The 23,153-nt window shown below is 36.8% G+C and overlaps 1 protein-coding gene across 1 annotated transcript in view; it reads right to left on the bottom strand.

Annotated features, from left to right (window-relative positions):
• IMPG2 (interphotoreceptor matrix proteoglycan 2) overlaps positions 1-23,153 on the bottom strand; it is an 84,489-nt gene that overhangs the window by 47,368 nt on the left and 13,968 nt on the right. The window contains exons 4-8 of the mRNA XM_046003164.1: positions 22,539-22,570; positions 13,903-13,952; positions 12,753-12,835; positions 4,890-5,051; positions 916-974 (exon numbers count right to left, since the gene is read on the bottom strand). Of these exons, the coding sequence (XP_045859120.1) occupies positions 916-974; positions 4,890-5,051; positions 12,753-12,835; positions 13,903-13,952; positions 22,539-22,570 (386 nt within the window). The remainder of the gene's footprint in view (positions 1-915; positions 975-4,889; positions 5,052-12,752; positions 12,836-13,902; positions 13,953-22,538; positions 22,571-23,153) is intronic.

Below are 23,153 nucleotides of genomic sequence, written 5' to 3'. Positions count from 1 at the left end.
CATACTGTAAATACTATGTAAGTGCTTGCTAGTATTTCTGGTAAACCCCGAAGTTGTGATTAGAGAATATGCCGAAGGTAAGATGTAGGCCCTATAGATTATGCTTTGAAGTTACACAGTTCCCTTACTCATGTTCCCCTGCACGCAACACCTGGGTCACAACTATTCTCCAAATGCTCCAAACCTTTCCAGGACTGAGTCTAGCATGGGGTTTAAGAGTAAGAGCTGTAAAGGCAGCAACCAGGTGTCAAAATCCCTCTTCCACCGCTAATTTACAAGCTTTCTGACTTTAGGCTTAATACTTCATCCTTTTAAACCTGTTTGCTCTCTGCAAAATGAGTAATAATAATAATATTTATTCTGATTAAGTTAGCTCAGGAATATAAAGTCCCCGATACAAAGCATTCACTCAGAAAACACTGACAAGTATTATGCTGCTTTAAGCAGAGAAGAGATGTCTTAAAAAGAGGCCTCTGATTTACTTAGAACTGTTATGTTTGAAAATGAAGACAAATGCATCCCCTCCAGAATGGCCTTACAGTAAGATGTCAAAGTCACTTCAGCAAAACACTGACAAGATTTAGTAGGAAGCCAAGATAATCTCTAATGTGACTTCAGGCTCCCCTCATTGCCAAGGAAAAGCAGTGTAACTTGTCAGCAGCAAGCTGGGAACATGAATTCCAAAGTTCTTATCTGCCCAACAACAGATCTAGTAGGTCTCCTTGAATATATTCTTTTGCCTTTTTAAATTCAGTTTCCTCTCCTGAAAAACTATCATTAAGAAAACACATTTACCAGAAATAGTATTGAATTATAACATTCATTTGTTTTTAGAGCATACATAATAAACACAAAAAGAAACTACATTGAAATAAAGAGTGCTACTAAACATGTACATTTTTAGAGTCTATTTACCTAAAATCAAGTACACGAATGTCCTTATAGCCTGGTAACCCAGTAAATGCATTTTCAACCTATTAAAAATAAAAATAAAGTTTATAGCTATGTAGAAATGTGAAAAAGTACATAGAAAATACTGTTTTTAAGAGTTGAATATAAAGTGCACTGTTTATAACTAGTAGAAGCTTATATACATATACAGATACATAATGGGCAGAAAGTTACATAAGAAAATTATAATAGCTTACAATGTTAAAAAATAGTTTTTAACACAACACTGTCATAATTTTCTTTTACATTTTTGTCTTTTAAAGTTTTAATGTATTTTAATATTAATTTTTTTCCAAATTATGAAAAGCAACTTCTTACTGGCAAAGCACTGCTTTTTCCCTTGTGGGATAAAATTTAGAAAAAAGCATTAGTCTCAAGAACAAAAAAAAAAGCTACAACAACATTTTTAAATGTAATTGTTTGGATTAGAAATCTGGCCACAGCATCATACACACTGGCAAACAGTCATGTGTTCATTTTCTGTGAGTGTGAAATATCTGATGGCATCTGTTTCCTGTTCCTACCAGACAAGGGGAACTGCAAACAAAGTCAACATTAGAAACTAGTCCACAAACTGAAGCTCAGGCCCCAGGAGAGAGGCCCTGTTGACCGGGTGTCATGAGGAAGGTTATGAAGCTGTGACCAGGTAATTCAACTGGCCAAAAGATCGACTTATGGGGCGCCTGGGTGGCTTAGTCATTAGGTGTCTGCCTTCGGCTGGGGTCACAATCCTGGGGTCCTGGGATCAAGCCCTGAATTAGGCTACCTGCTTGGCAGGAAGCCTGCTTCTCTGTCTCTTACTCCCCCTGTTTGTATTCCCTCTTTTACTGTGTCTTTCTCTGTCAAATAAACAAATAAAATTTTTGTTTTTTAAAAGATCAATTTATAAAACATCTACAGGAACCAGTTTTATCACTGAGTCTTTAAAAACCAGCCATGTAAATCAAGATGAGCTTAGTGACTGGAGAGAGGGAAAGAATGCTAACTAGACTAAAAATCTAAAAATAGTCTGGTGATGCATAAAAACATATTTTTAACAACATTGAACACTTAGCTCACACTTCAGAAGGTGACAGTCTCAGCAGATAAGTCACTATGGAGCCAACACCAGAATAAGGGAAAGAAGTTGTTAGTGGACTGTTGGGCCATCTCTGGGAATCTGCTCTTAAAACCAAGTCTTAATATAATTGGGAAAGTGGGATTTAAAAAAAAAAAATAATGGCTCATTGAAGATCTCAATGTCTTAAGTATAAAGAATCTAAACCCAAGCAACTCTCTACTTATGATAATTTGCCTTGTTTTATTCTCTTAGAGGAAAGAGAAATGCCATAATTCTTGTAGGAAGAAAGTGGAGATGGAATCTTGCAGGACAGGAATCCAAAAATGAGTTTTTCTCAGCTGTTTCTGTTGGCAAAGTAACTGCATACAAGCCTTATTTTATAGAACTAATACTGCCCTGCCCACCAACCATATTGGTTTTCATAAGATTAAAATGAATGTACCTGAAAGAATTCCATTAATTGCAAAATGTATGTAATTATTATTGCTAGACCCATCTCATTTTGAGTTTTGTCATCTCTTGAGTCTAACCACATACAAGTATTCTAATTCATCACATCGAATTAGCTACTGTACAGGCATCCAGTTGAAAGAATCATTGCACTTTATTAACATCAAGATAATAATAGGCATTATTTATTAAATGACTTCTATGTGCCTGGTGCTTTACAATATTACTCCTCATCTTCGCAATGTCAAGAGGTACATGTTTTCCCAATTTCATATATGGGAAAATTGAGATAGATGTCAACTAACTTGCCCAGGGTCACATATTTGGTAAATAACTAAATCAGAATGTTTCCAACCCAAACCTTTCTAATACCAAAGCCAATATTCTTCCCAATAAATTACATGCCTCTTCTTCCCCCTGTCTCATGATAAAAATGTTATAGAATTGAGACCAGGACTGGGAAAACTGTGAAGCTCACTTTAACTTTTCACCTGAACTAAAATTAAGGTGACTCTATATGGTATAAAGGAAGGAACACTTTGAAGGGAATGAGGAGACTTGATTTTCCCTTCTACTCCTAGAGGTTGAAATGACTATGAACAATTTACTTGGCCTCCCGGCCTCATTTGTACAGTGGAGATCCTTACCCACTTGGTTGCTGTGAGCTAACAGATGGAAAGCAACAGGTAGAACACAGGCACTATGCAAGGACACTGTGTTGATACTGTGGCTGTCATCAGCTATCTATGCTCCTAATCTTTCTTGCTTACTTCTCTCTCTCTGACATCATACTTGGTGTTGTCCAAGCTTATCTTACTCTTTTCATAAAAAAAAAAAAAAAAAGTAATTGCTCCTGAACCACAATCCTCTCCAATCAGGCTTTCTTTTTCCCTGAATATCTTCCCATATTATTGCCTAGAAAATAATATTAAAGGAGCAATCCCTATGACTGCGACCTGCAGGGAGGGAGTTATAGAGGGAGCCCCTTCAATCTGCATTAAACACAGAACCTTTCAGAGACAAAATCTCTAACTCGGCTGCTTTACACAGGAATTGGCTGTTGGTAGACATTTCATTGCAGGTAAGGGGACAGGGCTGTAGAGATATGCCAAAGAAACCATTACATGATAGACCCAGACCTTTCATCACCCCCAAATCACCTCAAGCCAAGAGCTATCTACCTCATAAAGTCTCTGCTGGAGATGTTTTTGAGAATGTTTCTTACACTTCCTCTAAATACACAGTCATTTAGCGCAATTGTTTATCTAAACACTCAGGCTTACTAAATTTCCTTAACTCCAAGAGCACAGAGAACCAGACAGCTAATCCAAGACATTATCTGATGCCAGGTGGCCACTGGTCTGGCTTACATTTCTTCTACATACCATACAGCCTTGCAACTTGGCCAGGAAAAATAATCGTCTGGCTCATACTCCCTACATCGGATGGCTGCAGTGATGCTGTTTGGCTGAGAGATGCACATTTCTTTTTCTCCTCTAGACATAGTGTCTAGGGAAGGAAATGAGTCCAGTGTAATGTAACTGAAAAACTCAAGTGAGGAGAACCCCATCAAGAGGGAAGGAAAAGAAGTAAACAGGAAGGAATGCTGTGCCCTGTCACTGGACAGAAAGGGGAGCTGGGCACTCAATGCCCTACCACACAAGAGCAAAGGCACGCAAGAAGCGGGCCAAATATGAATCATTTTTGACTGAAAGAATCCTGACTTCAAGTCCCATATAGAATTCTTCCAGAAATTAAAGTTGCAGGATAGTCTAAGGCATGATTCTTTAAAGAAACACCTTTTAAAAACACCTCCAACCAAGGAACAGAGCTAGGAGGGAACTTTACGTTTCACCAGATACTCTTTTGTCCTTTTGAACTTGGTACTGTGTACTATTTATGTGTTGACTGCCCCAAATTTTTCAGTTTAGAAAAAGAATTTTAATTGGAAATTAAAACAAATCAAATTTAATGATCCTTCAAGAAAAACAGTGTATTGTGAAGTTTCTTAAACATACTAATTTCTCTAAATACTGTCAAGTCAAAACCATGCCATTGAACGCATTCTTCTTTGGCTATGCAGCAGAAGTTTGGAAACAGTATTTATTGTTAGCAGATGGTAAAGGTGTGTCAGATTTTGCTTCAATTAAATAAACTCATCTGCCTTTCTGTGACCTTTTTACAGAGCGTTCTGAAGAAATAGCTAAGTTGCAACCCTCTGAAGCAAATAGAAAAGCTTAATTCCTTAACCTACCTTTAGCCAGTCTTGTGACTATGGGAAATTTACAACCCCAGGAAAATGTCTTGTTAATTTGAAAGAGAGAGAGAGAAAGAAAAAAAGAAAAAGAAAGAAAGGAAGGAAGGAAGGGAAAGAAAGAAGAGAAAAAAGAAAAGAAAAGAAGGAAAAACAAACCCAAAAATCACCTACCTCTGAAATGAACTCTTCTGCAAGGTGCTGGTGGTGGAAGTTGGAAGGATCCTGTAGTTCTTCCCTGTATTGCTCTCCCAGAAGGTGTATACTGAATTCTGCAATCTGCTCAGTTGCTGGTTTTGTGGATTCTTCTATCACATTCTCAATTTCATTGCTAATCTGGATTTTTAGAGAAAAAACAATAAATGTCGATGTTCACTCATGCAACCAACAAATATCTACTGATCAGTACATATCAGACACTGTGTCAAAAGAAACTTCTAATGATGACCTTTTATATAGTATTTGACTTTGGAACTAATTGGATGGACTTTAAGACATAGGCAAACATTAAAATTACCATGCATTTGTACATTCCTTTGAACACACAATGGCTACTTCAAGGAAAGACAGAAAACCTTCAAAGTTGACCATCTTCTATCACATTATCTGTGAGTTTAAAAAGAGTTGACTATGCCAATAGTATCGTCTAAAAATAGCCTAGGAGTGTTGTTCTCAAACTTTTTGGTCTTAGGACCCATTTATACTCTTAAAAATCATCAAAACACAAAGAAATTTGTTTTTTTGTGGGTTTTATCCATAGATATTTACCAAACAAAAAATTAAAGGGGAAATTTTAAAAATATTTATTAATTCATTTAAAAAATAATAAATTCCTCATGCTATAGAAAGGAATAACATTTTGCAAAATAAAAATGAATGAGAAGAGTAACACTGTTTATATTTTTATAAGTTCTTTAATTTGGTTGGCTTAATAAGAAGACAGTGGATTGTCGTATCTGTTTCCACATTCCATCAGTTACAATACATTGCTTTAGTTGAAATACATGAAGAAAAGTATTAGGGAAGGGAGAATTACATTAACAGCCTTTTCAGATAATTGTGGAGATTCTTTTAGATACTATACCAAATTCAACAAGGTGTGGTTTCTTAAAGATTAGTGACTACAAACATATAATGTATTTTTATCCCCAGGGGTACAGGTCTGTGAATCGCCAGGTTTACACACTTCACAGCACTCACGATAGCACATACCCTCCCCAGTGTCCATAACCCCTTCCCCCTCTCCCAACCCCACCAAGAGACTATGGACTCTGAAAAACAACCTGAGGGTTTTGAAGGGTCAGGGGTGGGAGGTTGGGGGAACAGGTGGTGGGTAATAGGGAGGGCACGTTTTGCATGGAGCACTGGGTGTTGTGCAAAAACAATGAATACAGTTACGCTGAAAAAATAAATAAATAAATAAATAAAGATTAGTGACTACATGGAAGTTGAAACTGTATCAGTGAAACCTTCTGTGCTCTGTAACATTAAAATTCAGGTCTTCCAGTGGCCAAATCTCCAACAATTTGAATAAAATAAATAATGGATTATAATCCAAAGAATAAAATAAGTATCCATGGGTTCATATTGATAGAAATTAATGATTTAATAAATAAATGAGAAGTGACAACAGTGTCTTAAAGAAGAATTCCAATTAGTAAATGTAGAATGAGGGAAAGAAAATATCACTACTACAACACTATGGTAAGAACTGCTCCGTGGAAGATACACTTGAGCTTATCCACCTTAGTCCCTCCATTGTGATACACAAGGGGTCAGAATGGAAGACTTGCTAGCCTAAGGGGTCCTGGCAAGACAATGGCAGAGTCAGGAAGAGACTACAGAGACTTTCTTTCAGTGTATCATTTTTCATCCTTGATAGATCATATAATCGGAGACCTTCAAAATTTCAGACTGGGAAAGAACCTCAAAGATCCTACTATTCCTTTGGATGCCTGAATTCTCTCTAGAATATCCCTGACAAATGGTTACTCATCCTATTTAAATGGCTCTGATGAGAGTCACAATCTTCAAACGCAGACCATTACATTTCAAAAAAAACAAACAAAACCAAACAAACAAACAAACAAAAACAAACAAACAAAAAAACAAGCTCTTGGGGCACCTGGCTGGCTCAGTCAGTTAAGCATCTGCGTTGGCTCTGGTCATGTCCTGGGATACTGGGATGGAGCCCCACATCAGGCTCCCTGCTCAGTGGAGAATCTGCTGCTCCCTCTCCCTCTGCCTCTGCCCCCTCCTAGTGCCCTCTATTTCTCTCTCTCTCTCTCAAATAAAGACATAAATCTAAAAAGGAAAGAAAAAAAAAGTGTTTGGAAAGTACTTCAATTATTTTTTCTCTCTTCTTTGCCCTTCACAACTTGGTTCCTGCTTTGCTTTTCCAGCCCCATCTCCCTTTCCCGCACCTTTCACTATCCTCTCCAGCCATGCTAAATTCCTATTTGTAGACTGAGGAATGTGCTAATTCCCTCTGGCCTAAGTAGTACTCTTCCCTTTGTTTTGAGACTTCAGGCCAAGACCTTTCCCCTTTCTCTTCTACTGGTAACTTCTGTTCATCCTCAACTCAGACCTCACCCCCACCAGAAAACGTCTCAGAAGGGCCCCTCAAAACTGACCCAATGCTCCTAATGTTCTCCTATTTCATTCTGCATTTACCCTATCATAGCACATACCACAAGGTAATTATACTATATGTTTACTTATCAGCATGCCTCCTGAAAGAGTAACTGGCACATTATCGGGCACTCATATTTTGGGGCATTTTTATTAAGGTATAATTGACATATAACATACATTAGTCTCAGGTGCACAAATGTGATGATTCAATATTTGTATATATTGCAAGATGATCATCACAGTAAACCCAGTAATATCCATCACCATACACAGTTACAAACTTCTTTTTCTTGTGATGAGAACTTTCAAGATCCACTCTCCTAACTACTTTCAAATATGCAACACAGTACTATTAAATATATTCACCATGATGTACACTACATTCCCATGATTTATTCATTTTATAACTAGAAATTTATACCTTTTGACACACTTTACCCATTTCATCCACTTCTACCCAAAATTCTTAATATTAAGCCCAAATATATTTCCCTATAAGCTCCACCACTGATCTCAGTTCTGTAATCTAAGACATATATAAAAACTGTAGTCACCAGAGAGCCCTTCAAATGAGTAAAAACACCTATCAGGACGTCCCTGACTTCTCTAGATCTTCTCCTCCAGACATTTCTCTGGCTCTTAATACCTTCCTTAGAGTGTGGAATACACAAGTCAGTTCTGATCAATTAAAATATGATAGGATACCACCACCTCCCTTATAATAGATTCTGTATTTCTATAAATGCAACCTAAAATTACACTAGCGCTTACTAGTTTCACCCCAGTAACTGCATCCTACTACTGATTCATACAGAAACTAACATCAACAAAAACTCTTAGTCTTATGGAATTTTATATAAAACTTTGCATTTTTGATATTAAATTTTATCTTGCTAACTTTGGACAGAGACTCCATTTGCCATATAAGTATAAAAGAAATATCCTTAGTAATCTTGCTGCTGCAGAATACCTTAAGTGATGAATAATTATTTTTTAAAAGTTTTTAAGGCATAGCTCGTTTATAAGAAAGTAAAGAAAATGCCAAGGGGTCTGGAAAAACAGGTTAAAAAATCCAGAGGGTGAATCAGTATTGTGTGAATACATGGTATATCCCCTGATACTTCATAATTTAGGCTTTAGTTTTATATACCACAAAGGGATAGGATAAAAAGTAAAAGGTGTGTACATGTTGAAAGGTCAGATCAAAGACTCCCAAATAATAGTGAAAATGATGGCTGCATTTGTGGTGAGCATAGAATAAGGACAGACTTGTCAAATCACTACGCCATATACCTGAAACTAATGTGACATTGTATATCAACTATACTTCAATTAAAAACAAAGATTCCCCACAAGCTGGTGCAACCATTCTGGAAAACAGCATGGAGGTTCCTCAAAATGTTGAAAATAGAACTACCCTATGACCCAGCAATTGCACTACTGGGTATTTACCCTAAAGATACAAACATAGTGATCCGAAGGGGCACGTGTACCCGAATGTTTATAGCAGCAATGTCTACAATAGCCAAACTATGGAAAGAACCTAGATGTCCATCAACAGATGAATGGATAAAGAAGAGGTGGTATATATACACAATGGAATACTATGCAGCCATCAAAAGAAATGAAATCTTGCCATTTGTGACGACGTGGATGGAACTAGAGGGTATCATGCTTAGTGAAATAAGTCAATCGGAGAAAGACAACTATCATATGATCACCCTGATATGAGGACATGGAGAAGCAACATGGGGGGTTAGGGGGATAGGAGAAGAATAAATGAAACAAGATGGGATTGGGAGGGAGACAAACCATAAATGACTCTTAATCTCACAAAACAAACTGGGGGTTGCTGGAGGGAGGTGGGGTTGGGAGAGGGGGAGGGGGTTATGGACATTGGGGAGGGTATGTGCTATCGTGAGTGCTGTGAAGTGTGTAAACCTGGCAATTCACAGACCTGTACCCCTGGGGATAAAAATACATTATATGTTTATAAAAAAAAAAAAACTGGAAGGGGAGGTGAACCATAAGAGACTATGGACTCTGAAAAACAACCTGAGGGTTTTGAAGGGTCAGGGGTGGGAGGTTGGGGGAACAGGTGGTGGGTAATAGGGAGGGCACGTTTTGCATGGAGCACTGGGTGTTGTGCAAAAAGAATGAATACTGTTACGCTGAAAAAATAAATAAATTAAAAGTGTTGGAAAAAAAAAAAACAAAGATTCCCCCATAAAGCAAGGATTCTAAAAACTCAATAGACAATTTGAATAACAAATCAAACTAAGCTGAAGGAAGAATTAGTAAACTGGTACCTGAAGAATTAGGAAACACATACCTGAATCTAACGCAGAGAGACAAAGAAATGAAAATATTAAAGAGTGGTTAACAAACATAAGAGGGAAAAGGAGGAGGCCAGAGGTTCTAGCACACAAGATAATAGCTAAGAATTTCTCCTATACCATTTGTGAAACTGCAGAATGCCAAATGCCATATATTATACCAGTGTATATATTTGTAGTATATATACTATAGTGCATACTATAGTATACTTATGTAAAAGTATATATAAGTATTGTGTATGTGCACAAATGTGTGTGTGTGTGTGCATATAGTGGTATAATATATAGTATTTCACAAAAAATGGGTATAGGAGTATAATTATTTATTTTGCTTTGGATTTGTTGTACTTCGTTAATGTAAAGCCTTACAAATACTATAAATTCTAAGAAACGTTCAGCTGTTACATCTTATGATTAGATGTATATAGACAAAGATATATAGAGAGGAGACAGAAATAGATCTTAAAAGTGGACAAAGAAAACAGCCAGAGGAAAACTGATACAGAAGTGAAAAACGACTGAACTGACAGTTCTCAGTAGCAACAACAAATGTTAGAATATAGTGAAATAAAAACATGACCAAAAAAAAAAACCACCTCAGTCTAGAATTTAGTACAGATTTATAATTTCTTTTTAGAATAAGGAGATAATAAAGAAATTTTAAGATGATCAAAAACTCAAAATGAACAAATGAGAGACTCTTACTAAAGTAATATATTTCCAAAAGAAAATTATCCTAAGAGATAGGTCTAAAGTGCAAAAAAGAATTTTAAGAAAATAAAATAATAAACTTCCATGTAAATGTAAAACAGATTTTATCTAAAACAAATACAACACAGTCCAAAAAAAAAAAAAAAACCCCACAAATACAGGGACTCCAGGTGGCTCAGTCTGTTGAGCATCCGATGTTGAGCATCCAACTCTTGATTTTAGTTCAGGTCATGACATCAGGGTCTTGGGATCTGGCCCCACATGGGGCTCTGAGATTGGTGCAGAGTCTGCTTGTTACTCCCCCTCTGTTTCTCCCCCCCTCTCTCTCTCTCACTCAAATAAAGAAATAAAATCTTTTTTTAAAAAAATTTTTTTAAAGAACAAGTATAATACAATCTAATTTGTGGGATTGAAAAGAAAGAATTAAAAGAGAGAAAGAAAGAACAAAAATATAAAAAAATAGAATATAAATCAGTAGGGTGATTATTTGAATTACAATGTTCTAATATTCCTGCATTACTTAAGATAAGGATGAAGATTTTGAAATACTTAAATTTTGCTAGATTATACATTACAACTTATGGGGTAACTTCCAGGGTAAACATTTTATACATATAAAATAAATATTATAAATACTACACATAATAATATATATATTATATAACATAGGGAAACTACTAAAAAACAGAAATAAAGTATATCATTTCTATAACAGTAGACAGAAAACGTATTGGGAAAAAAACTGAACTATAAGAGTGAATCTTTAGGTTTCATCTTGAACTAGACGTACAAGCAATCTAATTCTTTTTTTTTTTTAAGATTTTTATTTATTTATTTGAGAGAGACAGTGAGAGAGAGCATGAGTGAGGAGAAGGTCAGAGGGAGAAGCAGACTCCCCATGGAGCTGGGAGCCCGATGCGGGACTCGATCTGGGAACACCGGGATCATGACCCGAGCCGAAGGCAGTTGTCCAACCAACTGAGCCACCCAGGCATCCCGCAATCTAATTCTTATTAGGTATCTATACTGCTTTGTTTTCTTACTCATTCGACAAATTGGCTTCAAATAGTCTTCTCTTTTGGATATTCATATTCCAATTGATTATACATAAGTCTTTTACTTCTATTACAGGGAATTCTATCTCATTCTATGAATATTTCCAGACCTAAGCCCACAACTATTTTGCTTCAAATTCAGAACCACAGGATCACTTTTTACTCATTCATTCATAAATATTTATTGAATGACAGTATTTCCCAGCACCATCTACTCTGGAGAAAGCTTATAGAAGGTGAATGTATTGATTCCAGCATCCACTCATGGATCCCACATTACTACCACCCTTATTCCGTGACAGGGAAAGTGGTGAGGCAGAGTGGGGTGACTTAACTGGATTTCATATAAATTAAAATGTCCAACCTGGGAAGAAAAGTTACGAGGTAACTAAATTACACATTTCTAGTAAATGTGTTCAGTCATAGTTTGCACTACATTAAGTAATCTAAGATTATGAGCCCCAAATTTTAAAAATTCATGTTTAACAAAATTTCTAACAAAATATTTCCAGCTTCCTGGGCAGCCTGTGTACTTTAAAAAAAAAAATCTCTTGGGGCGCCTGGGTGGCTCAGTGGGTTAAAGCCTCTGTCTTTGGTTCAGGTCATGATCCCGGGGTCCTAGGATTGAGCCCCGCATCGGGCTCTCTGCTGAGCAGGGAGCCTGCTTCTTCCTCTCTCTCTGCCTATTTGTGATTTCTGTCTGTCAAATAAATAAATAAAATCTTTAAAGAAAGAAAAGAAAAAGAGAAAAAAGATTTTAAAAACTCTTTTTAAATGCATCATTATTAAGCACAGTATTTCTTGATTTTTCAGCTGTATAAAATCTATATCCTTTTCCTCTGAAGAAGAGAAGACTAAGTCCTGATCTATTATGGGATAGAAGAACATAGGCAAAAACCCCACGGTAAATTATGTCACATAGCCCACAAGAGACAGTGAGTTTACCATGATGACAATTCTCCAGATTCCAAGTCATTTCATTTACAACTTGAAGCTCTCTTGCAAAGCAGATTGACTTGGCTCTCCAGGGATTTTTTTTTTTTTTAAGATTTTATTTATTTATTTGACAGACAGAGATGAGAGGCAGGCAGAGAGAGACGAAGAGAAGCAGGCTCCCTGCTGAGCAGAGAGCCCGATGCGGGGCTCAATCCCAGGACCCTGGGATTTTTAGATTCTTTTTAATACACTGTCCATAAAGGAAACCACATGAAGTCTTGTGTAGTTTGGCAATGGAATATAAATCTCTCTTAACCCCTGTTCTCCACGTCAGAAACTAAGTAACAAAACACAACGTCACTCACACTCTCCTCAGGCCTCTCCTTGCTGATCTCTGAGGTACCTTCAGAGGCGGTCACATCTGGATATGGAGCACTGAGAACAGCACCTAAGTAGAAAAACAAAGTCATGTATATGAATTCAGAATCATATCAGGAAATACCAATCTGACTTCAAAACCATTCCCGTAAGTCATTTGCTTTTTCATCCTGGAAGTCCAGTACATTCAAACCTTAAGACACATTTGTATAGAGTCTCCTAGAACAGAATATAATTATAACTCATTCATTCATTCAATGGCATTTAATGAGCTTACTATATGTCAGCCACTAAGCAAGATGCTAAGGATACAGACAAAATTTTTATCCTTAAGGAGCTATCTAGTAAAGGGGACCGACACTGAAAAAAGTAATAGCACCTTGTGAGTGCTGTGAAGTGTGTAAGCCTAAGGATTCACATACCTATACCCCTGGGACTAATAATACATTATATGTTAATTAAAAAAAAAAAAAGTAATACCACCAGATAGGAAAAGTGGGTGATGATTGGAGACTGGCTATGAATTGATAATTGTTGAAGCTGGCCTTGTTGTACAATTCTACTTTTTGCATATGTTTGAAATTTCCAAGAAACAAAACTTTTTTAAAAAAAATTAAAAATGAAGAAAGCAACTTCCAATTCATAGGAGATACAGAGATCAAAGGCACATGTTAAAGTACCCCACAGAATACAATCCGAAAAATCCTCATTCTGAGAAACTCTTTCAGGACAAATGACAAATGGTGGAGCTAGAAATAGGTAGACATAGGTAGTGGTTACAGTGTTTGCTTTAAAGTAATTCTTTAAGTCATACATTTGTTTTAAGTAGCTTTCTGATTTTTATTAGACTTAATAATTAAATATCGTTAAGTATGCACAACATAGTGCCATAGAACAAATGAAAACATAGTTACTTCTTGAGATTCTTGAACAACACATAAGGAAAGAGAAACCTGGTACTTTTTAAATGTGAGCTGTAATGTGTGCTTGCTTGCAAGATCATCTTAAGCCACAAATAATTTAAAAAGAAAAGTGAAGCCTGATGATTCACAGACCTGCATCCCTGGGGCAGATAATGCATTATATGTTAATAAAAAAAAACAACAAAGAAAAATGAATAAATGTACAAGAGCATACCTCCCGATGTTGAGGTATCACCAACAGGAAATGGAGATGATAATTCAGGGCTAAGGTTAAAAAAGATGTTTAAAGTTAATAAAGATGATAGAAATATGTGGATATATTTTGAAGTCTGTTTTCCAAAAAAGGAATTCACTACATCTCCAAACTCGGTTCCCAAACCCAAGTAAGTACTTATTTAACAGAGTTAAAAAATAATAGTCTTCATAATTCACTTATTTTACATTTATTGATTTTTGCTCAAGTAGAATCACCCTACATAAAGTACTCCCCTACTTACTATTCTATCAGCCTGTTTGATTTTTTTCTCAGTTATTATCAGTATGTGAAATTATGTGTCGACTTATCTATCTACTTCTTTATTTCTGTCTCCAATCTCTTAATCCTCTAGAATGGCATTGGCGTGGTAGTCACTGGACATATGTGCTAATTTAAGTTAACTAAAATTAAAGTTTAAAATTCTGATCCTCCTTCACACTAGCCACATTTCAAGTGTTCCATAGTCACATGTGCCTAATGGCTACCATATGGAACAGCACAGTAAAGAATATTTCCATCATCACAGAAAGTTCTATTCAACAGGACTGCTGTAAGAATATAAATTCTATGAGACTAGGAACCTTGCCTGCCATATTCTTATTCTACCTCCAGTCTAAACTAGTACCTGCCATTTAGTAGGCACTAAACAGATATTTTTAGAATGAAAGAATAAACAAATACTATTAGCCAGGGAGTGGACAAGACATCTGGCATACAGCTGTGGACAAACACATGATCTATTAAAGTTACAGTGTTACAGGAAATAGGCAACATATAAATGATTACAAATATAACAAGTAGTGCAGGCAGGAGAGTACTTGTTGCTAAGGAAAAAAATATAAGCACAAATCTCATGTCATTGGAGAGATCATAGAAATCGTAATTTTTTTATATAAAGAGAGTTAAGCTTAGAGAAATGACTTGCTGTAGGCCATAGAGCTAACAGGCCGCAAGTCACCCAGCGATCCTTTAACCATGCCACTTTGCAACCACAAGAGAAGATCAAAATGTAATCTGAGCAGCACTGAGGTGGCTCAGTCATTTGTCTGCCTTCAGCTCAGGTAATGATCCCAGAGTACCGGGATCAAATCCTGGGACTAAGCCTGGAGTCAGTCTCCCAGCTCAGTGGGAGTCTGCTTCTCCCTCTCCCACTGTTCCTCCCCCTTAAATAAATAAATAAAATATTTTTTTAAAAAAAGATAATCTGAGAAGTCCCTTCTAAAGGAAAGAAAGTGGATTTCTCCAAGTCCAAATTTCCACTTAATCCAAAAATATAAAATTTAAAGTGTAGTAATTTTAGGAAGTTTTATTTATTTGTTTTAAAGTTTTATTTATTTAAGCAATCTCTACACCAAACGTGGGGCTCAAACTCATGACCCCAAAATGAAGAGTCACATGCTCTCTGACTAAGCCAGCTAGATGCCCCTTAAGAAGTTACAGAACTTGACGTCCATAGCCCGCTCCCCCTCCCCCAATCCCACCTCCCCCCAGCAACCCCCAGTTTGTTTTGTGAGATTAAGAGTCATTTATGGTTTGTCTCCCTCCCAATCCCATCTTGTTTCATTTATTCTTCTCCTATCCCCCTACCCCCCCATGTTGCTTCTCCATGTCCTCATATCAGGGAGATCATATGATAGTTGTCTTTCTCCGATTGACTTATTTCACTAAGCATGATACGCTCTAGTTAGAACTTGAAAATTTGTGATATGTTCTAAGGGAAAAGGGATGTTCTGTTAACCTTTTACAAAGGAGTTCCATGGTGATTTCATCTGTTGGATGGTGATCACATTACTATTAAAAGTTGAAAACTATCTTCAGCTTTATACTAGTGAGCTTGCTAAGGTGATTCGATTACAGGCAAAAATATCTCCATCATAGGGGCGCTTGGGTGGCTCAGTCAATTAAGTGTCTGCCTTCAGCTCAGGTCATGATTTCAGGGTCCTGGGATCCAGCCCTGCATTTCCCTCCCCTGCTCTCCGTTCATTCTCTCTCCCTCTCTCTTTCTCTCTGTGTCTCTCTCAAATGAATAAATAAAAATCTTAAAAAAAAAAAATGTCTCCACAACAGACTTGCCAATGTGCCAATGAGTCCCATCTTCAGACAACTCCTTTAAATTGCCATATTGCTCTAAATTATGTCATGGTGGTGGGACAGGAGATTACTCAAAGCCACCAGATAAACACAGCATACATGTTGAAGCATCAATTTTACTTGAAGCATAGGCAGGTGAGGAATAAGTAAGAACTGATATGTAATTCAAACATTTTTATATTAAAACAAATATGATTACATTGTGGAATTGAATATAAAGTTAAAATTAAAATTAAGATATTAAATATGATAATTCAAAGATATTTTATCACTAGAACTGGACTGGGGAAGTCAACTAGGACCATGTTCCCAAACTCCCAGGCTTTGGTAAAAAAAATTGAGAAACTGGGGCACTTGTCTGGCTCAGTTGGTAGAACATGCAACTCTTGATCTCAGGGCTGTGAATTCCAACCCCACGGTGGGTTAAAAAATTTAAAAATCTTAAAAAAAAAAAGAAAGAAAGAAAATTTGAGAAACTGAGTTTTTAAAAATCTCTTAAAGATTTTTCTTCTTTTTAAAAATACTATCTAGAAAGAATTACACATTAAACCCTTACACCAAAATTATCACTTTTGGTTATTTAGAAGAATTTGCAAGAAATTGCTTCTCAGTGAGCTGTCTGTCATCTAGAAGAACCTAAGGAATACGATATCTGGATAAGTCATTATGATGAGGGATGAATGGAGAAAGGGCCTAGATGATGAGAAAGCATCAAGAGACTTCTCAGATTGCAAGGAGTAGAGCTAAAACAAATAAGATTCAAATCCATTTGAGACAGATATTAACATAATTAGATCTGAAAAGAGTCTATCAGTTGTCCACAAGGCAGAATGCCTTGCCAATACCTTCATTTAATAGAGGAAAAAATAAAGTCCAAATGAATAAAGCAATTTTTCCTGGATGACACAATGATTTGATATGGCCCAAGGCCTAAAATTCCTAACCATATCTAGTTACCTTTTCAATAACAACAACAGCAAGAATGAGTACCACTAAATTTACCATGTGTCAAGCATTGTCTTAAGTGTTTCATCTTGGTTAACTCATTTAATTCCAGCAACAATCTTAAAGGGAAAATACTATCATCCTCATTTATACATAAGAGGAAACTAATATTAGAAGAGGTTAAGAATTTGTTCAGAGTCACACGGCTAGACAATGGAGGAGCTATGATGTAAAACAGGCCCATCAGATTCCAGAAACCTCTCTCTCACTCATCTTAATTCCTCACAACATGGCCTTTACATGAGCCATATTGACTAGAAGGGCAACTAACATGGTTTCACTTGGTTGTAATAATAACGACCTACATAAACTTAACAACCTAAAAGTCAAAATATATAAGGTCCCAGAAAAAGGAAGGGAAACCCAGTAAAAGTTGGAGAGCTCTGGAGAGCAACCAGGCATGAAGAGCAAAAAGGTCAAAATAAGACAGAGGGGTCAAAGCATAACACAGTAACTAGAACAGGAAGTTGGGATGACATGGCAAAGTAATAAGACCTCACCAGGTTTCAGTCAAAAATTATCCCCCACATCAAGATCACATTTGTTAAATAAGTCACAGGGATAAAGAAGAATAACAGGAAATATAGTCAATAATATAACAATAACTTTGTATGGTGACAGATGGTAACCACACTTATGGTGGTAAGAATTTTGTAATGTATAAAATTGCTGAATAACTATGTTATACACATAAAACTAATATAATATTATATATCAACTGTGCTTCAATTAAAAATTTTTTTTTAATTTAAGAAGAGAATTATTGCAACTAAAAAATAAGTAAATAAGTTAAATTTCAGATAATTCTGTAAGGAAGTATTCACAACAGAGAAGTTTGTTTACTTCAGTAGAACTAGATTTCACTTACTAAATTCAAAATAACATCTTAACGATGATAAGTAGGCAATGCTCAGTAATTCAAATCTCTTGTCTAACAGTCCAATGCTTAATCTCTCATTTTCCCATTCTCCTTTCAAAAAACAGTGAAAAAAAAAAAAAACCACTTAACAAAAATCCTTTCAACATGTTCTCATTAGGTATGCCTCCTGCAGGGATCCCCTAAAATGTCACAACAGAACGAGGACACAAAGTTGCATTGAGTTTGGAGACAGAAATACTTCTCCATTTCTAGGCCAAACCACAAATGTGAAATTGTTCAGCTAAGACCTTTAGCTTAATACCAGCAGCAAACAACCTTCTATTTTCTCATTTCCTCAGCTCATCCAGCACATTAATTTATTCCTCACCTCTACTACCTAATCCTATCAGAATTCAGGTGAGATGGTACCAAAAGATATCAGAGACACACTGAGCATAAGTTTAAAAGCATAAGTTTAAAAACAAGCCAAGCATAATTTCCGATCTAGATTACTACTTCCCTTGACAATTTTCTATACTTTACTTTACTCTTGAATCTGTTAATTGTGATCAGCACAGGACAACAAAAGAACTCAAGGCACAGGGCCAGGAATCCTGGGTACTGGTCCCAGAAGTATCATTAACTTTGTTATGCCTTAGAAAAATATCTCAGTTGCTCTGGGTCACAAGAACTTAATCTCAAAAACAAGAATACTTCCCTACACTATCTATTTCCCAAAGGTATGATGAAAACTAAATAAAATATTATATATGCAGAAGCATTATAAAAATATGAGAGGCTAAACAAATATAAGAGAAAACAGAGAGTAATGGAACAGGGACACATGTCCCAAACAGAATAACACATCTGCTTAAAAAACATATATTATTTGGCTTTGTGACAGACATCCTCAATGACAAATGTAAAAAAAAAAAAGCCAAAGAACAGTCTTTACACCAAGAATATCACCAGAGACCTGATAATAAACTTGAGTAATTGAGCAGAAACTCAGTTATTCATTTAACAACTATTCAGTGAGCACATATCCCAGGTGGTGGTTTGTACTGGTTTTTGACACTTCACAGTAAGTCCAGCATGGGGTTAAGCATGGACTGGAGCTGAGTGGAGGTGCTTTCAAGATACCGAGCTACAACATACTGCAAATGCTGGAGAAGGGCCTTTTGTAAATAGGTAACATGGGAGAGACTTAAGTGTGTTCAAATGCTAATAAGGAGTTAGTAATGAGAGAAGCTGAAGACTCAAGAAAAACAGAAACTCTGATAGGGAGATGTGTACGAGGTAAAGTGGGATGTGAGGTCCTTAGTAAGGTGGAAAAAAAAATTTTTTTAAGATACAGGACAAATGATTATATGGGAAGCTTAAAGTGATAGAAAACAGAGTATTTGGTCCAAGTCGTATGTCAGCAGGTGGGTCAGAGTTCATAAAGAAGCAGCAATTTAAATCAAAGAGAAAAAGTATGATAAGTACAATAGTAGCCCCTCAAAGACATCCACATCCTACTCGCCAGAACCTGTGAATATATGTTAAGTTACGTACAAAGGGGAATTAAGGTTGCAGGTGGAATTAAGGTTGCTAAATCAACTGGCCTTAAAATAGGGAATGTAACCAGGTTTATCCAGGTGGATCCAGCATAATCATAAGGATGCTTAATGCAGAAGAAGGGGGCAGAAGAGTGCCAGAGTGATGAAATGTGAGAAAGATTTGACTGGCCATTACTAACTTTGGAGATGGAAAGGAGTCATGACCCAAGTAATGTGGGTAGTTTCTAGAAGCTGGAAAGGCAAGAAAACAGATTCTCCCCTACATTTTTCAGAAAGGAATGCAAACCTGGCAACATCTTAGGACCCATGGCAGATTTCTGAATGACAACTGTAGGGCAAATTTGTGTTGCTTACTACTAAGTCTGTGATAATTTGCTAGAGCAGCAATAAAACCTAACACAAGAATCTCAAACAGAGAATACAACAGCAATCTCAAAAAAATCATAAAAATAAATTTGAATATAGAAAAATGATGGGCAAATTAAAGGTTTCAGTGGATCACTGTAGTACTCAAGCGGGAGAAAGATGGGTTTAGTGAATTCTTAGGGGACTCCCAGGGTTTTGCTCCCACTGTTACCTAACCCCAGGTCACCCTTTCAGCAACTACCATGGTTGGCAGTTCTCACCCTACTCCAACCTGGTCTGCTTTAGTTACATGGGAAAGATGCTTTAGAGTTTAAAATTCTCAAAATTCACTTATATTTTCATATGTTATTTTTATACATAACTTTCTAAGAATAGTAAATAATATTGAGTCCCTTATTATACCTAGTACAGACAGTGCAATACCAATATAAGTATATAATCCAGTCAGTCCTGCTATGATGCTTATTTGTGAATTTGTTAGAATGTGATTGACACAGTAGGAGACAACTGACGATAGTGCAAAATTTCTCCTTTTCTTATATGTAATCTCATTGTGAGAAATACTAGGTAGCTGTGGAAAAAAGCACCCAGTTGAAGTGAGACCCACAGAAAGACACAAAACTGCACATGCTATACCTTAAGCCTCTTCCAGCTACCCAAGTGGGTTTGTGGTAAGTGTGTGATAAGCCAACCCAACCCCATACGGTGTTATGACCGCCCTACTTAAGATAACCTACTTAAGATAACCCTCATTCCACCACTTTATAATAACCCACAGGCTCTACACCTGCTAACATCCACCTCCCAAGTAAACTTCAGAGCTTCTTCCAGGTTTAATGCCATGAGTACAAGCTTCTTAACCATATAAGAGGTGGAAAATGTGCTATCATTTTCATTAGGTACTACCATGATGATTACTAGGACTGGTGGGACTCTCCAGAGTATTTAGTTCACTGCCTGTGTGTTGAATGGCAATCACAAGGAACTACCAAGCTCTGTTTCTCAGGGGTGAAGAGCCAACACCCAAGAAACCACATGACCCTATGTACCCCAATATTCATAGCAGCAATGGCCACAATTGCCAAACTGTGGAAAGAACCAAGATGCCCTTCAACAGAAGAATGGATAAAGAAGATATGGCCCATATATACAATGGAATATTATGCCTCCACCAAAACGGATGAATACCCAACTTTTGTATCAACATGGACAGGACTGGAGGAGATTATGCTGAGTGAAATAAGTTAAGCAGAGAAAGTCAATTATCATATGGTTTCACTCTTTTTTTTTTAAGATTTTGTTTATTTATTTGACAGAGAGAGAGATCACAAGTAGGCAGAGAGTCAGGCAGAGAGAGAGGGGAGGAAGCAGGCTTCCTGCGGAGCAGAAAGCCCAATGCGGGGCTCGATCCAAGGATCCTGGGACCGTGACCTGAGCCAAAGGCAGAGGCTTTACCCACTGAGCCACCCAGGCGCGCCTGGTTTCACTCTCTTGTGGAGCATAAGGAATAACGTGGAGGACATTAGGAGAAGGAAAGGAAAAGTGAATTGGGGGAAATCAGAGGGGTAGATGAACCATAAGAGACTGTGGACTCTGAGAAACAAACTGGGGATTTTGGAGGGGAGGGGGATGGGGGTTAGGTGAGCCTGGTGGTGGGTATTAAGGAGGGCATGTATTGCATGGAGCACTGGGTGTGGTGTATAAATAGTGAATCTTAGAGCATTGAAAAACTAAAATTAAATTTAAAAAAAAAAGAAAGAAACCACATGGCCCAACATCTAAGTGGGTGCTCAATCCCAGACCCCAGTAGAGACTCAGTGGTAACATTAGCTCTATGAACAAGTGAGATCACACAGAATCCCCTTCCCTCCTGTTTACTCAAGTTTGATTTGAAACCTACGTATACCCCACTAGCACCCACCTGTAAACCCCAACAATGTTTTTGCCTGGACTCTGCTGCACAGTTTGGGTCTCTAGACACTGACTCACCTAACTGGCTTTTCAGTATGTCTTTCTAATTTGAAGGAAAATTCTGGACTCTGACCTGGATTTTATGCCATAATAATGTTTTCTATAGAATTACCTACATACTGGCACAATCTAGATACTTTGAGTATGGATAGAATTGAAATCATTAATCCTTATACACTCAAAATCTCTCATCTTCCATGAGCTGTTTTGTACCACTACTGCTCAGGAGGCAGAAATGACCTTAATCCTAAGACTAAAGGCTAATAGGGCCAAGAATCCTAATATTAAAGGATTCATCAAGGTTGTGTTATTCCTATATTTCAAGCTCATAATCATCATTTCTCTGTAAAGTGATCCATACCACCAACCACCATTTAATAAACTATCTGCCACAAAGGTGTACCATTTCATAACATTTTTACTCTTAGACCACAAGCCTTAACAAAAGTGGATTATTCCATATTCCACTTCCAGAAATCTATTTTCTCACCCAAGAGAAAGGAACAAGTCTGCCTCCCAGCAAGGTCAGAAAGTAAACAAGCACAGTGGCTGTGATGGTAGTCTTGAAAGGAAAGTGGCCTCAACATGCAGAAAAGCATTTGGGGCCAACCCACAGCCCTGGTCATTTCAGGAACTGGCAAGAAAATAGAAACGGGCCATTAAATTTGGTGTGAATCTTGGAGTAAGCATGACATGTTTCTGTTGCCAAACATGAAATTAGGGGGAAAAAAGACACTCACCTGCTTACAGTTTCCTTTGTATATGTCAGTTTCTAAGGAAAACAAAAATAAAAATGACACTGTGAGTTCATGACAGTTGCTAAGCAGTAAATAGAATTTATTGCATAGAAAACACTAATGCCCTAACATTACGTTGTTAGTCTATCAATCTATGCTGTTATTTTCTATGGTTAGACAAATAGTTAAAGCAAGGTACTAACAATGCCAAGTTTGTTTGGGACTATGGGAATGTCTTAGCACTCAGTCTCTGTTTATGTTTCCAAAAGTTCTTGTGCTTTTTCTTAATGGGCACAGATTAACAGACTTTACTTGTTAATCATTCCAAAAAGATCTACAAACTGGAGGTTGGTAGAATTCTACTTTAACCTTCCATGGACTGAGAATCAAAGTTTTTTTGTGATCTAATACATTTATAGAAACTCTTAAACTAGAATAATATAAATATGTGGATAAAATAAATGCTAAATCTGTTTCTCCAGAATTCAGACAAAAAAATATATTGTACCAATAATTAGATTATTCTTCTGGGGCATTCCAAAGAAAATTGTTCCTAAGTTTCCTCTAAATTAATGGTTTTATTCTGAGACCAATATAATAAAAAGAACACTAACTTAG

The sequence above is a fragment of the Meles meles genome, chromosome 4 (assembly GCF_922984935.1).
Source record: "Meles meles chromosome 4, mMelMel3.1 paternal haplotype, whole genome shotgun sequence".
In the NCBI taxonomy this organism is placed as follows: domain Eukaryota; kingdom Metazoa; phylum Chordata; class Mammalia; order Carnivora; family Mustelidae; genus Meles; species Meles meles.
The sequence above is the reverse complement of the archived record's forward strand: the minus strand, read 5'-3'. Positions and strand labels throughout refer to the sequence as shown.